Genomic DNA, 17,230 nt, shown 5'->3' on the forward strand with positions numbered 1-17,230 from the left:
GTCACAACTTCAAAGAAAACAGCTCAAAGTTTTTGTTATTGTATTTGAATTTTGAACAATATTATTATTTGACATATGCATGTATGATGTCTTTCGAGTTGGGCTTCCTTTGTACAGTTAGTCACGGGCTGTAACCGGAAGTAAACAACCCTGTCCGTAACTCACTAACTCATTCGAAAGGGCTCTTTGTGTTCGCTTTCAAAATGGCAGGTAAGATCATGGCTTAATTTATCACAATTTCAGTATAGGTAAGAATAAACAGTGATACAAATATTCATGTTTAGGGATTTAGTTATTGTACTAGCTAGACGTCCACTAGCTATTGGAATGATCGTGAATTATTCGAAGATGCTACTAGTTTCTCCATCGACATCTAAACATTTTCAAGATGTTATGAATGTTTAGAAATGATCAATTTCGATATTTCAAGCATTTCATTGCAATAATTTTACGAAGGTTTACACCTATATTTCATTTATATCTTAAAACAAATAAGTCACTTAAACGGAAAATGCATCAGTTTCGTTTAGACACTACATCTGAGTTTGCCAGTATAACGGTTGACTTTTTAAAATCAATTCACCAACAGTATAGAGTCAAAAAAGATCAAATACCCCGGAGGCATGTTGGCATATAGTTCAGCTCGTTAAAAATTCTATAAAATCGGCTATTTTTCTAAGCAGCCCCGGTTTAATACCGGTCGTCACGTTTAAAAGCTTTCTAAAATGCTTACGTGACCTCGGTAAAAATACTTGCGTTACCATTATAGCACTGAGTAACTTTCAAAATGTTTAATTTTAGAATTCCTAAAATCTGAGAAAATCCTCAAAGTTGTTTCATGCATAATTTATGGCATTTCTACACAAGTGCAATCTCGAAACCGTCATGGATGTGGTGTACGTCAGTGCTTGATGTCAGGACCACTAGTCGCATTCTTGTGGTATTCGTTTGCTTTTGAGATGTACTGTATAAAAACGTACTGGAGAAATAGTTCATTGAAACCACAGATTCCTCTAGAAACACTTCTAATTATGATACCACTTACGCTTTCTGGTGCAATAACCTATACTCTAATGGTGTGGTACTTCTATAGCAACGATTTCCAGCATTCTCACACGAGACTAGTGCCGCACTTTGATTTTATGCCTGAAGGACATCAGGAAGATATTGGGCCAACAAGAAATGACTGGAAGTATGTCAACAACATTCTCCTTATTGGTTTTACTAGTGTTGGTTCTGTTTTTTACTGTTGCTTTGGACTCAATGTGTTTTTTGACTTCAGTGGTATTCATAACTTTGCAGTACACATTCATGATTGGAAGAAAACTCTATATTATATCGACATTGGAATTATTTACTGGGGATACATCAGCGCTGTTGTCGCCTGCTGTATTTTTTTCATCTGTTGCAGAGATATTGTACGACACATAGAATTTACAGAGACTCTCATAATAACAAAAGCAAAAAAGTACCTAACTGCTAGACATTACCATGAATGTCTGCTGAGATATACAGATGATGTAATGAATACAACTAAACTGTGGTTCGTGGTCCATAGTTTGTTTTTTGCATTCATTGTGCTAACAGATGCAGTTGCATGGATTATGGCTTTTTCAGAGATAAACCGCAACCACAAAAATATGGTCCACATAATAATGGGACAAACTGCAGGTTCTTTTCTTATTGCCTTCAAGTTTGCATTCCCCTTCCTGGCTGCCAGTCGTGTGACAGCTAGGTATGACAAGATGTATCGCAGGATAAACAGACAGTGGCGTCCAGATGTATTGTCTGAGGTTGATCCATTTATGGATTACGCTATTCGATGTGAGGCAGGTTTTACCTTGTTTGGAATAAAGTTAACAGCTGAATTGGCTCTGATTTCACTGCTGTCGTGTTTCCTTGGGTTTTGCAGAATATTCAAAAACATTGCTTGAGCACTTTGTCTGGGACCTTTAAGGATTCAACTGGGCAAAATGTTGAGATGTACTTGGTTAACATTGAAGTTAACTTTTGATAGACCCTGTAGACTAAATTCTGTTCCATTGTTCACAGTCGCACTGTGCTTGGGTTGCGAAGAGTCGCAAGCGGCACCAGCACCTTGCCGAGAAGGGGCGGATCCATCAGCTGAGTGTGATGCTTGGACGTTTCAGAGCCTGAGGCCACTGAACTCAACTGGCTGGTGCCTATTCAATTAGAGGCCCAAAGAAGAGAGGAAGTTAAAGAAAGAAAGAAAAAACATACTGAGAAGTGTGCAGTGACAGAGCAAGCGATAAGCTGCCAAGGTCGTTCCGAGAAGACAAGTGAAGGTTACTGTTCAAGGCTGCACGCCCATTTATACTTCAATTCAACTTCCTTCAAATAATACAATCAAAAAAGGGATTACCTTACAGCAAAATGGTTTCGCTAAAGTTTCATTGAAATAACATGATATGGATTACTCATCAAGATGAAACTATTGATCATGCCAGTAACAAAGACTTCTTAGACCCCGTCCACACGTATCCGCAAATTTTTGTATCCGCAATTTTTTTACGGATACGGATTGCGTCCACGTGTCCGAAAATGTTTGTGCCCGTATCCGCAAATTCTAAGAAAACGGATACGTGTGGACGGTGAAAACGATTCGAATACGCTGCGTGTGGACGCAAACATTCTCGTATCCGCAAAAAATAATTTGCGGATACAAAAATTTCCGAATACGTGTGGACGGGACCTTAGAGGTCTTACAGCAGATTCTATAACTTCGTATTCTAGTTCTCTCAGCCTTCCCTGAGCTATCCCACTTTTATGGAGTACGAACGAATGTGAAGTTTTGAGACCAAGGAACTAGTACTGTTGCAGGCCTTGTTGGAATTTTTAAAAATAGTTATTAAAAATATTGTAATATCAGTGGCGGATCCAGGATTTTTCAAAGGGGGGTTCCTTTTCTTAAACTGTGCGTAATTCTCTTTTGTTTAGTCGATGTTTGACAAAAAAAAATGGCTCTAATCACCTAATTTACTATCTAGTAACGGAACTTAAAGGCAAATTAAACATTATAACAGCAAATATCTATCATTTTGTGTTCAACATTATCTTTGTGGATACTTTTAAGCAAAATTTATATAAGACATATTTCTATTACCTAGAAGATCAAACCTTCAAGGGGGGTTCCGTAAATATTAAAAAAACACTTCGCATGGGACTCTAATTTTTCAATATTGGGTTTCCTGTGTTGGAATCCTGACAAGAATGACCGGAAGCAAAACGCTTGATCGCTTGCTCCGATCAAAAAGTGAAATTAGTGTCGTTTTAACTCTGTTTCTTTTCAGCAATGGCAGGTAAGACTAGTAATAGACTCTATAATACGTATTATTTTTAAGCTACTACTCGGCATACTTGTGAACATCAGACAATAATTCTGTCATATATATGTATATTTGTCGGCATCAGCTGACAGACATGAATTTTTATCTCTCCTCGCCAAAACAGAAAATGCTAAAACACAAAAGATATTTACATGTAAGACTGATGTCCAAATTTTTTCGATTATCTTCAAATTTTCTATTAGTCATTATTTATTATACATCCTGTTGTTTGATCAATTCTCGCTTAATAACGAAATCATATATTGGATAACTATACTTGTAATATTTTCTTTGTATCGTTTTCATTTCCTGTTTATTACTAGGGAAGGGGTGGTACAAAAAGGGGGGTGGGCCGCCAATTTTCATTTAGGGAGAATGGGTCCATATACATTTATGCAATAATTATTCAATATTTTATGTAGGCTTGTATTTAGTTGGAGCAAGGGGTTGGGGGGGGGGGGGGGAGGCTGAAAAGATACCAGTATCACAAAAAGAGGGGTCAACCAAAAGGAACGTGCCATACCTAATTTTACATCACCCCCCCTCTCCCTCTAAATATTGACCAGTACCTTATTTCTGCTATATATATCTGCTTTCAATTTCTGAAGGGTTTTTAAATTTCAAAATTCAAATGCACACCCCTTTTGGTTTCTACTGATCTCTTTATACTGTACTTTCAGTATTCTAGTTAAGGTTTTTCCGGACCCTTGCTACTGCGCATCCATAACTTAACAAAGTATTTTGCTAATTCATGGAACTTTTGAGGCAAAAATGAAATGTTTTCAAAACATGCTTAGATTTTCATTGCTTTTGACCACTCTTTTGATTCAAAACAACAAATTTATAACTTTATAAAAATGAAGTAACAAAAAATGAATTTGACATGTTATTCTCAAAATCAATTCGAAATACGTCTTAGATTCTCTGGAGATTACAAAGACGATTTGACATGTTTCAGACGGAGGTAAATGTACTAGAACCCAGTCCCGCGAGCGACAGGATTTGTGTTTTTTGACCAAAAACTTGGATTTAGTCGCTCATTGCTCGTCTATTAGTACGGTGACCCCCTCTTTTCATTCGGAGCTAGATATCATATTCTTTGGATTTAGTGCGGAAAGAAAAAAAATCATAGTTAAAATTGTCATGAATTTTCGACATTTTTACAACTACACACGCATATAACTGCGCCGAATTAGAAGCAATTTCGCTTCTAAAATTATTTTTTCAAACTACTTGCAAAAGATTGGATGGATTTTTTATCTAGATATGTTTTCTAGACTCAACACCTATAGTTTAAAACAGTTTTCATTTTTTCTTTGTTAAATCGATTCGAGTAATTCGAATTTATTAGAGGAGGCAGATTTTCGGCAAAAACGCGCGGAAAACTGAAAGATCCCTCCTTTTTGAAGCCTTATATTTCGATAACCAATACGGCGAGCCCTTCTCTTTTTTCATTATTTGAATACCCTAACAATGAACTTCAAATGACAGAATTTAAAAAAAAATTCATTGAAGAATTTTAAAGATCCGGTACTACCTTAAATGTTTCTGTATATTACCAACAAAACGATCAAAAAAATTCGCTTGAAATTTTCGAATTATTTGACTACTTTGTAATTTCCATGCAGATATGTAGCAAAAATATTAAATAGATCTGTCTTGAACCTCCGAGCTGCCCCACCAACCTTAGTCTCCCCCACAGCCGCTTTCAGTGTCGTCACGCAACGCTTTCTCCCCCGAGTAGCTACTCAGGGGAGAAAGCGTTGCGTGACGACACTGAAAGCGGCTGTGGGGGAGACTACACCAACCTCCCCAACCTCAAGACATATAGAAAAGAAAATAAAAAATTAACTAAAATTCCCTGAAATTGTTTTTTCTGTAGTTTTGAATTTAATTTGCCATTAGTCTTTTGAGATCAATAATTATTAGTGGTTGATGAAAAAGACAATTATATTTGATTGTTAATTAGCTGGTGTAATTACTGTGTATTTAATCTAATTTTTTTTTACTAATAGACTTTTTCAAATCGGAGAACATTCTCAAAGTGGTCTCATGCATAATTTTTGGCATCCCCTTCAGAGGTACCTCAAGGAATCAGTTCCGCACTTGGCTACCTCAAAGCTGGTTATCAGCACTTTTAGTTATGTTGATGTGGTATTCATTCAGCTTTGAAATGTACTGTACAAAGACTTACTGGAGGAGTTCTTTGAAACCACAGATCCCTGTCGAAACACTCTTGCTCCTTATATTGCTCCTATTTTCTGGTGCAGTAACCCTTACTTTAATGGTGCGGTACTTCTATAGCAATGATTTCCAGAATTCGCACACAAGACTAGTGCCACACTTTGATTTCATGCCTGAGGGACATCAGGAAGATATTGGACCAACAAGAAATGACTGGAAGTATGCCAATATCTTTCTTCTCTTTGGAGTCATCATAGTCATCCTGGTTTTTTACTGTTCTTTTATACTTGATGTATTTTTTGACTTTGATGGTATTCACAAGTTTATTACTCACATTTATCATTGGAAGAAAATACTGTACTACATTGATGTTTGCTTCATTTACTTGGGATTCATTGCAGCTGTTGTCGCCTGCTGTATTTTTTTCATCTGCTGCAGAGATATTGTACAACACATAGAATTTACAGAGACTCTCATAATAACAAAAGCAAAAAAATACCTAACCGCTAGACATTACCATGAATGTCTGCTGAGATATACAGATGATGTAATGAATACAACTAAACTGTGGTTCATGGTCCATAGTTTGTTCTTCATGTTTATTGTGCTGACTGATGTGGTTGCGTGGACCAAGACTTTCCCACAGATAAATAACCAGGTCAACAACATTATCTACATTGTAATTGCACAGGTTACAGGTTCTTTTCTCGTTGCCTTCAAGTTTGCATTCCCCTTCCTGGCTGCCAGTCGTGTGACAGCTAGGTATGACAAGATGTATCGCAGGATAAACAGACATTGGCGTCCAGATGTATTGTCTGAGGTTGATCCATTTATGGATTACGCTATTCGATGTGAGGCAGGCTTTACCTTGTTCGGAATAAAGTTAACAGCTGAATTGGCTCTGATTTCACTACTTTCTTGTTTTGTTGGAATTTTCAAGTTATATAACAAACTTTTTTAAATCTTAATTTTTTTTAACACCCAAAATAATTTACAATCATTGTTAACAGTTGCAGAATTTGGCTTAACCATTGCTACTTCATTAACAAGCTCCATGCTTTTTCTATCCACAGCTATAATGCAGATATAAAATGTGATAAATAAGCTAATATATACAATTATTATCTAATATGATACAGCTGTACCTGTGTGTTAAAAAATAAATTATGTACAATAACTTAAAAAGTTAATGTCATTTCTTTATCTTGGGCTTTGTTCAGAGCTGTTTAACTTTGGAAGTTTTCTTACAACAGCTGTCTTTTTAACTGGACCTTTTTGGGGGTCCAGAATCCTTTGGTTGTCTGGTAAACCAAATATACTACTTCCCCTGAAAGAAAAAATGAAACATTTTAGTAAAACATAAGAACAACTTAAAGTATGCAATTGATGGATGATGATGGTGACGTTGAGGATGGTGATGGTGACAATGAGGATTGTGATGGTGATGATGAGGATGGTGATGATGAGGATGGTGATGGTGATGATGAGGATTGTGATGGTGATGATGAGGATGGTGATGGTGATGATTGTGGTGATGATGATGATGATGGTGATGATGATGATGATGATGGTGATGGTGATGATGACAATGATGATAATGGTGGTGATGGTGATGATGATGGTGATGATAACGATGATGATAATGGTGGTGATGGTGATGATGATGATGGGATGATGATTTTAGTGGTGATGATGATGGTGATGACAAGGATGGATAATGATGTTACTGATGACAGTGATGACAGTGATGATAATGCCATTATTACTGATGATTAATTGATAGTCAAGGTTAAGGTCATACCCACAAGATTTTGTGGGGCTCTCTCTGATTGGTCAATTATGAAGAAAGGAATGTTGTTCAAGTTTGAGCAGACGCTACTGGGGGAATGACAGGAACCGGAAGCGCCTCACAGCGGCTGCAAAGGAGGCTAGTGTTAATATGTACTAAAAAATATTCTGAGCATTTGCTGGTATTTTCTACTTCTCTTCGTGGATTGATACGAGTTTTAGAACAATTTTCAGTGAATTTGCGTTGATTTGACCCACTCCGACAACCATGATCCTTTCTGTTTTGATGTGACGTCATAGTGAAATAGGCTCATTGATAGTTAAAATACTTGAGGAAAGCAAGGACCAAAAAATCCTTATGTTTTGAATTAACCTTTTTACTTTAGATTTTTCCCGTTACCTGATTAAGCTCAGTAATGTATTGTTTCCTCTCTTCATTGATTTTATGATATGCCTGTAAAAATGAAGAATACAAAATAAACTATAAAATTTAAAGTGCTACTATGACAAAAATCGCTCAAACTTGGATTCAGCTGAAACTTCCTAAGAATACTCTTTAAAGGTCCAATAATCACTGTATGAAGTGTTTTCTCGATATTCAGGACGAAAGTATGATATTTTTACGATTATTTTTTGGATTCTGTGACGTCATATACTCAACATCAAACATTGCTACCTATATTTCTTTGTATATAAATCCTTAATTTATTTTATTCCTATGAAGCCCAAAGGGTGGCTAATGTGCTTATTTCACATTACTTGTGACTATGATTTATATTTTGGGGTGTTTGGGTATTTCTTTCTCCCTTTACTACTGATATTTTGATCATAAACTACAAACAAATGTATGTAGCGATGTTCGATGTTGAGTGTATGACGTCACAGACTCCAAAAAATAATCGTAAAAATATCATAGTTTCGTCCTGGATATCGAGAAAACACTTCATACAGTGATTATTGGACCTTTAAAGAGTATTCTTAGGAAGTTTCAGCTGAATCCAAGTTTGAGCGATTTTCGTCATAGTAGCACTTTAAGATATTAGATTTGAAAATTTTTTAAGCCTTAGATATATATTATATAATGATAGTACTATGTAGATTCATTGTTGTAACTGGAATGGGAAATTGAAATGTTTTGGCTTATTTTGCTGGCCAATGGGGTAGGGTGATAGGTTTGTGAGAGCCTTGTAGTTGCTCTCATTTGCTTAATTGTTAAACCCAGTGAATAAATAAATGAACTTATATATATGTGTAATGGTTTTTTGGTGCTGACATATAAAAAAATTATATTGAGAAATAAATATATTGTTCATGACCAACCTTTGATTCATTGAAACGAGTCGGTAACTAACCGAAAAGGCCTGGAGACTAGCACTGGATTACTTCCGCAAGTGTACTCCGGTGAGGGGGGGTTTAATTCCAGCAAGAGCCCATACAAGAAAAACTAGCCCCCCCTCTATATTGCTGTTGATATCTGCTACCCCCCCTCATGTTCTATACCTGAATGAACGAACGAATGAATGAATAAATAAACAATTCGCATGGGACTCTAATTTGTCAATATTCGGTTTCCTGTGTTGGAATCCTGACAGGTATGACAGGAAGTAAACGCTTGATCGCCCGGCTCAGATCGAAAAGTGAAAATTAACTCTGTTTCTCTTCAGCCATGGCAGGTAAGACTAGTAATAGACTCTATAATATGTATTATTTTTAAACTACAACTCGGCATACTTGTGAATATCAGACAATAATTCTGTCATATATATGTATATTTTTCGACATCAGCTGACAGACATTTTATCTTCCCTCCCAAAATAGAAAATGCTAAGACAGAATGCTAAAACACAAAAGATATTTACATGTAAGACTGATGTCCAAATTTTTTCGATTATCTTCAAATTTTCTATTACTTATTATTTGACTACTTTGTAATATCCATGCACATATGTAGCAAAAATATTAAACAGTTCTGTCTTGAACCTCTGAGCTGCCCCACCAACCTCCCCAACCTCAAGACATATAAACAGGAAAATAAAAAATTAACTAAAATTCCCTAAAGAAAAATTGTGGTTTCTGTAATTTTGAATTTAATTTGCCATTAGTCTTTTGAGGTCAATAATTATTAGTGGTCGATGAAAAAGACAATTATATTTGATTGTTAATTAGCTGGTGTAATTACTGTGTATTTTATCTGATCTTTTTTTTTTACTAATAGACTTTTTCAAATCGGAGAACATTCTCAAAGTGGTCTCATGCATAATTTATGGCATCCTCTTCAGAGGTACCTCAAGGAATCAGCCCTGCACTTGGCTGCCTCGAAGCTGGTTATCAGTACTTTTAGTTATGTTGATGTGGTATTCATTCAGCTTTGAAATGTACTACATGAAGACTTGCTGGATGAGTTCTTCGAGAACACATATTATTCCTATAGAAACAGTCTTGCTTCTTATAGTACTTGCAATTTCTGGTACAACAACCCACACTTTAATGGTGTGGTACTTCTATAGCAATGATTTCCAGAATTCGCACACAAGACTAGTGCCGCACTTTAATTTCATGCCTGAGGGACATCAGGAAGATATTGGGCCAACAAGAAATGACTGGAAGTATGCCAATATCTTTTTTCTCTTTGGAGTCATCATAGTCATCCTGGTTTTGTACTGTGAATTTGAATTCCATATATTTTTTGACTTTGTTGGCATTCATGACTTTTTAGCCCATATTGATCAATGGAAGAAAACATTGTACCACATTAATTTTCCATTTGGTTGCTTGGGATACACCAGTGCTGTTGTCGCCTGCTGTATTTTTTTCATCTGTTGCAGAGATATTGTACGACACATAGAATTTACAGAGACTCTCATAATAACAAAAGCAAAAAAGTACCTAACTGCTAGACATTACCATGAATGTCTGCTGAGATATACAGATGATGTAATGAATACAACTAAACTGTGGTTCGTGGTCCATAGTTTGTTTTTTGCATTCATTGTGCTAACAGATGCAGTTGCATGGATTATGGCTTTTTCAGAGATAAACCGCAACCACAAAAATATGGTCCACATAATAATGGGACAAACTGCAGGTTCTTTTCTTATTGCCTTCAAGTTTGCATTCCCCTTCCTGGCTGCCAGTCGTGTGACAGCTAGGTATGACAAGATGTATCGCAGGATAAACAGACAGTGGCGTCCAGATGTATTGTCTGAGGTTGATCCATTTATGGATTACGCTATTCGATGTGAGGCAGGTTTTACCTTGTTTGGAATAAAGTTAACAGCTGAATTGGCTCTGATTTCACTGCAGCAGCAGTAAGGGGGACTCGCGGTCAATGTCAAAGATTTACGAGTTTTACAGGCGGTTTAAGGAAGGCGCCGGCAGCGGGAAATACCCGCGCGACAAGTCTTTACTGCTGCTGTGTTGGGAATCAAAGATATCGCAAACGGAGGTTAAGATATCCTTTACATATAGATGGACACCATCACAAGCATTAGCAGCAGTAAGGGGGACTCGCGGTCACCATTCGGAATCGCCCGGGGATTACCTGCCCCCACGTAACGGCGCCGGCCGCGGGAATTATTCGAGCCAACTCTACGGACTTTTAGGCAAATATCCGATTTGTCCACTTTACCCGTACCAAACCCGTAGGCAGTTAGAAGAGTATATTTTTGCCCATTGTTTCGGCAACCATTTTCGGCTACCTTTTCTACTCCCGCACGGGTATTCCTGGTAGGCACATTTTGCGTAGGAAAAGTATTTTTTTGTGTCCACTGCGCTGGTAGCAAGCACCAGGAATGTCCGTGGTGCGAAACACCTCCCATTTGCGAAGAGCACTGTATTGGGGCTGCGAAACAAGGCTTTTGTACTTTCCCCGACGTAGCAAGGGTGTCCACCAGATCGACACCCTCTATCTGCGTCGCGGTAGTTGCGCCAAAGTGGCTACGTAGCCCGGTATGCGAATTCCCTGCAAAGTCTTTTGTGCTTTGTAGAGACCTTCCAAGATCTCCAGAAGTATTTGTGTCGTTCTTTGTTTTCCTAGCATGTAGCTAGCTATGCCTAGAGCTATGTAGAGATACATCTATATACCTATGGACCCACGGAATACCCCTATGGATCCATAGTGTTTGTCCATGGAATACCCATATCCAAACCCGTATTCCTAGATATATATGGCAACACCCAAAATACTATCCGAGGAAGAAATCGCAGGATTGTTGGAAGATCGAAAGAACGGTATGGGGCTGCAGAAAGTAGCCAAAAAGTACGGCATAGGAATACCAAAGATACGCAGGATAGAGCGGGAAAATGGTTTGGAGGTAGCAATTCCCGAAAAGCCACCAACTACAGACCTGCAGAAACATTTCCTAGAAGTGCAGGATTCCTTTGCTATAGTCCTGGACGATTTGCAGAAAGCTAGAGAAGAACTCCGAGACGCAAAGGAGGAATTGCTAGCCAGGATGGAGCAAAAAGAGGAAGAAGATTCGTTCGAGAAAATAGACGTGGAAGAAATAGAGAACGAAGTAGAGGAAGTATCCACGAAAATAGACTGGCAAATAGCCGGCAATGTACTAGTTGCGCTAGTGGGCGTGGCTGCTGTCGTTTGGGCGCGCATGCAACCACCCAAAGTTGTCTACTACAGACATCCAGCGGAGCCGCAGAGAAATTCTAGGATTCCGGAGATGGAGTAGAGGCGAACGCCCTTTGCAGGCCTAGGATTCCGGAGTAGAGACGTGCACCAGTCTGTCTTTCTTCTTTGCCTTGGTAGTCTTTTCCCTACCTATTTTGCAGTATAGCGGTGGTGGAGACGTCCAGTCTATTTTCTGCTCCTCCAGAAAGTGTCCCCAGACCGGAGTAGTGGCGTGCCCCACCGTACAGCCCTCCAAAACGCATTCCGAGCATTTTTCGGAAAGGAATAGGATTGTCCTTTCTTTTTTTCTGTAGGTGGTTTTGGCGTATTTCCAGCATTGGTATTCGCCTGGATGCATATGTAGCGCCTGCACGCATTCTTTGTTGGGTGGCGCCGGCACTTCTAGTAGTCTTTCCGGGTGTTTGGGATATTCTACTTTCCTAGCCAATTCGTAGTACGTATCCAAACCAGGTCCTTCGGGCACGAAGACAGTGGCTATGTTGTTCTGCCACTCCACCAATATTTCTTCTCCTGGTATGGCAGTGCGTATGTTGCCGTTGGCTTCGAACTTTCCAGCCGCGCACGCTTCCAATAGGGCTTCTGTGGCCCATGCTACAGAAGTTTCTCTATTCCTTCGCAATACTACGCGGTGTCCTCTTGCCAACCAGTTGGCATCCAAGTCTCTGGGGATCGCATATCCAAGTATCTTGTAGTCTCCTGCAGGTATTTGGTCCATCCTATGCACTTTGGCCCTAGGCGTCTCTGGGCCAAACGGGCTTTCCTCTCCAAAGAACAATCTACGCAGATTGTCTGTCCTTCTGGAAATCCTATCCAATAGTTTCCTATATTTTTCCAACTCTTTTTCTATGGCTTTCCTGTCTTCTTCCTTTTGCCGCAGGATGGACTGCCTTTGTTCCGACAGTTCTGCGTGGTATCTTTTCGTGGCTTCGACCCACTCGTCGCCTTCCAAATCGTCCCGTATGTCTTCCAATCTTTGCTGTCGTTTTCTCTTGGACAGGAAGGATATTCTGCGGGAGGAAGGCACTTCCAAAATGCCGAACGGACTCTTTTCTACTCCGATCCTTTGTGCCTTCTTTGTGCGCCAAACCCACTCTACGTGTTCCGTTGGGGGTAGCATCGTGGCAATGGTGGGGGCATTTGCATGCACTCGAGTGGGAAACTTGGACTCCGCTAGTATGGTTGGGGAGTCCTTCGTGTAGCAGCGCAGTGGAGCTATTTCCACCGGGTCTGTTCCTAGGATATCCACGCGGAATATAGGACATTTTCGGAACCCAAACTCTGCTATCGTCCAAAGTACGCATTGTTCCCACTTTTCGTTGCCTCGAACTCGCACACCGGCTATGCGCCGTGTTCCCAAATTGCAGTACCACGCTAGGAATATTTCTCCCGTCTCTTCGCAGCAAATGCAGCAGCATCTATCCAAGTGTTCTGCAAGCGCCAACCACATGTTCTTTGGCGGCTGTACTACGAATATGTCCTGCAAAGGTTCTAGCGTCTCCGCAATAGCATTTGTGTGTGATTTGGAGAAGTCTTTGCCGTAGATGGATATTTCCACTCTGCTGCATCCTCTTTTCTGCACGTCTGGGTGCAGGAATGTTCTACGCAGGTGGTCGTTCGGACAATCCACGTACTCTGCCAACTTTGCTCCTACTGGGTTTTGCACTTCTCCGGCTTCGAAGTTGGATACTATCTTGTTGTATATTTTCGTACGTTTTCCGTCTTCCATCCAAGTGCAAACATGTTCTCCCACAGTATGCGTGTTCTCCAAAATCGTACCGTTGCGCCAACCACTACTATGCTGCGGCACGTATCCCAGCTGTCGCAGTCTGCGCACCAAAGCATTTCTATCCAAAGTACCGGAGAAATCCTGTGTGTAGTCCACGGAGTATATTCCATATCCGTGTGCTTGTAGCAGCTTAGCAAACTTGGAAATGTTTTCGTCTACGGCTTCTATGGACAACTCCGAGGTGTCTACTTTGGCTACGAATACCGCGGCGGGTTCTCCATGCAAACTGGACCACTTGGCTGCCATATTGGAGACGCGGTCTACTATGTTTCCCTGCCTGCACGTGTGCACTACGCTGGTTGGTAGGAACACCCCAAACGTCTCCGTGGCTGCGATGGATATCTTGGAGACTATTGCCTTCGCATTCCTACAAAGCAGCTTCTTTCCATACAAATTCTCTTCGGAAACAAAACCATAGACAAACACATCGTCTACGAAAGGAGGCAATCCTTCCAGCGGCTGCAGACTGGTTGGTCCTTCGTTGCCCCGCAGGTAGTCGCACTTGGATATGTCTGGCAGCAGGTTTCCGTCGCAGGCATTGTCCAGCAGCAAATGTGCTAGTAGCCTACTCTTTGCTCGTATACCCATCTCTTGCAATGTAGTCGAAATACTCTTTTGCTCTTCCATCTTCTATATATAGGGGTCGAAGGTTTTGGGCTACTACTATGGAAGCGGTGTCTTGCCGCGCCCTTGCTACGAGGACTCGTTTTGGGAATTGCTACCATGGAGAGGCATTTCGCCTCCACCTACTTCCCTACGGACATTCCTGGTGCTTGCTACCAGCGCAGTGGACACAAAAAAATACTTTTCCTACGCAAAATGTGCCTACCAGGAATACCCGTGCGGGAGTAGAAAAGGTAGCCGAAAATGGTTGCCGAAACAATGGGCAAAAATATACTCTTCTAACTGCCTACGGGTTTGGTACGGGTAAAGTGGACAAATCGGATATTTGCCTAAAAGTCCGTAGAGTTGGCTCGAATAATTCCCGCGGCCGGCGCCGTTACGTGGGGGCAGGTAATCCCCGGGCGATTCCGAATGGTGACCGCGAGTCCCCCTTACTGCTGCTGCTGCATTCGAAATAAAACTGTGCGCCGACTGAGAACTCAGGTGTTGGATCGCCTGGATGCTGACTTTGCCTTCACAACATTTATGGAGGGAGATACGGACGAGACGATGACAGAAGAAAGGGCTGAAAGAATAATTAACTTAATACCCGAAGGTAACTACCGGTTGGAGCTAACGTTCATAAAGTATTTAGACGGCGAGTGGATGATAGAAAAGGGGCGCAATCCTATCAGGGCGTCTGGTAAGAAGGACCTGTTTGTCTTAAACGAAAACACACGCCCGGGAGCATTGGTAGGAATAGACATGCTGTTCTACGAGGTTGCTTACCCGGTTACCGTAGTCATTTACGGTGCGTACGAGATAAAGACGCCAGACGTTAAGAAGTTGAAACCGATGCGACATCCCGGTAACTGCGTAGGGAAGTTAGTAAGAGAGTTCTTTTAGTAGAGTGTACAGAATCCCATTTTCCCGGCAACCACTTTCGGCTACCTTTTCTACTCCCACACGGGTATTCCTGGTAGACACATTTTGCGTAGGAAAAGTATTTTTTTGTGCCCACTGCGCTGGCAGCAAGCACCAGAAATGTCCGTAGGGAAGTAGGTGGAGGCGAAATGCCTCTCCATGGTAGCAAGGGCCCCAAAACGAGTCCTCGTAGCAAGGGCGCGGCAAGACACCGCTACCTTTTGGAAAATCCATAGTAGTAGCCAAAAACCTTCTGCTCCTAGATATAGACATGGACTCCCAAAAGAGTATTTCGGTTACATTGCAAGAAATGGGCATACGTGCAAAGAGCAGAGAGTGTTGGCGCATTTGCTGCTGGACAATGCATGCGACGGGAACTTGCTGCCGGACATATCCAAATGCGACTACCTACGCAACAACGAAGGTACTACCAGTTTGCAGCCGCTGGAAGGATTGCCGCCATTCGTAGACGACATATTCGTATATGGTTTCGTTGCGGAAGAGAATTTGTATGGCAAGAAGCTGCTCTGCAGAAATGCAAAGACAATAGTTGCGCAGATATCTACGGCAGCAACAGTGGCATTTGGTGGGTTTCTGCCCACGAGTATCGTACATACCTGCAAGCAGGGAAAGATCGTAGAAAACATCGCAAAGATAGAAGAGCGCTCCAATGCCAAAGGCAAATGGTATGGAATACACAACACAGATCCTGCTGGATACTTCGTGGCCAAAGTAGACACTTCGGAGCTGCAAATAGAAGATGTCGGGGAAAACGTACGCAAATTCTCCATGGCTTTGTATGGGCAAGGATATGGCATCTACTCCGTGGACTACACACAGGATTTCTCTGGTACTTTGGACAGAGCTGCATTGGTGCGCCGCCTGCGGCAAATGGGCTACAAAGAACAAGGAGAAGTTGGTTGGCGCAATGGTACCATTTTGGACAATACGCATGCCGTCGGGAACCATGTTTGTACTTGGATGGAAGACGGAAAGAGAACCAAAATATACAACAAGATAGTGTCGAACTTCGAGGCCGGAGAAGTGCAAAACCCAGTAGGAGCAAAGTTGGCAGAGTACGTGGATTGTCCCAACGACCATTTGCGTAGAACATTCCTACGCCCAGACGTGCAAAAAAGAGGATGCACTAGGGTAGAAATATCCTTCTATGGCAAAGATTTCTCCAAATCCCACACCAATGCCATCGCGGAAACACTAGAACCTTTGCAGGACATATTCGTAGTACAGCCGCCAAAGAATATGTGGTTGGCACTTGCGGAACATTTGGACAGGTGCTTGTGCATTTGCTGCGAGGAGACGAAAGAAATATTCCTAGCTTGGTACTGTAATTTGGAAACCAGACGCATAGCCGGAGTGCGAGTTCGTGGCAACGACAAATGGGAACGATGTGTACTTTGGACCATAGCAGAGTTTGGCCTGCGCAAATGCCCCATATTTCGCATAGATGTGCTTGGTATGGAACCTGTGGAAATAGCTCCGCTGCGCTGCTACACAAAAAACTCCCCAACCATACTAGCGGAGTCCAAGTTTCCCACTCGAGTGCATACAAATGCCCCTGCCATTGCCACAATGCTGCCTCCGACGGAACACGTAGAGTGGATATGGCGTACGAAGAAGGCGCAAAGAATAGGAGTAGAAAAGAGTCTCTTCGGAATACTGGAAGTACCTACGGACCGCAGGATATCCTTCCTGTCCAAAAGAAAACGACAACAAAGATTGGAAGACATACGAGACGATTTGGAAGGCGACGAGTGGGTAGAAGCCACGCAGAGATACCACGCAGAGCTGTCGGAACAAAAGCAAAACATCCTGCGGCAAAAAGAAGAAGACAGGCGAAAGATAGAAGAAGAGTTGGAAAAGTACGAAAAGCTGTTGGATAGGATTTCCAAAAGAACAGACAATCTGCGTAGATTGTTCTTTGGAAAAGAAAGC

At 41.1% G+C, this 17,230-nt stretch overlaps 2 protein-coding genes and 1 long non-coding RNA gene across 3 annotated transcripts; 2 read left to right on the forward strand and 1 right to left on the reverse strand.

Moving 5' to 3' along the window:
• Positions 1-9: 9 nt before the first annotated feature.
• Positions 10-3,018, forward strand: LOC116293541 (uncharacterized). The gene is made up of 2 exons (XM_031700986.2): positions 10-210; positions 802-3,018. Exons 1-2 carry the CDS (start codon positions 204-206, stop codon positions 1,932-1,934), a joined length of 1,140 nt encoding a protein of 379 aa, XP_031556846.2. The 5' UTR covers positions 10-203; the 3' UTR covers positions 1,935-3,018.
• Positions 3,019-3,230: 212 nt separating this feature from the next.
• LOC148906154 (uncharacterized) lies at positions 3,231-6,492 on the forward strand. The gene is made up of 2 exons (XM_089039142.1): positions 3,231-3,320; positions 5,363-6,492. The coding sequence occupies exons 1-2, from the start codon at positions 3,314-3,316 to the stop codon at positions 6,490-6,492; spliced, it is 1,137 nt and encodes a 378-aa protein (XP_088895268.1). The 5' UTR covers positions 3,231-3,313.
• On the reverse strand, positions 6,427-8,780 carry LOC148906155 (uncharacterized). Its single transcript, XR_016121554.1, has 3 exons — positions 8,640-8,780; positions 7,720-7,773; positions 6,427-6,858 (listed from the first exon to the last, which is right to left on the reverse strand). It is a non-coding gene; the product is annotated as an uncharacterized LOC148906155 (long non-coding RNA).
• Positions 8,781-17,230: the final 8,450 nt, after the last annotated feature.

Source organism: Actinia tenebrosa, unplaced genomic scaffold, assembly GCF_029948245.1.
Source record: "Actinia tenebrosa isolate PJP-AT-01 unplaced genomic scaffold, QUT_ActTen_1.0 PGA_scaffold6__47_contigs__length_16458017, whole genome shotgun sequence".
Lineage (NCBI taxonomy): Eukaryota > Metazoa > Cnidaria > Anthozoa > Actiniaria > Actiniidae > Actinia > Actinia tenebrosa.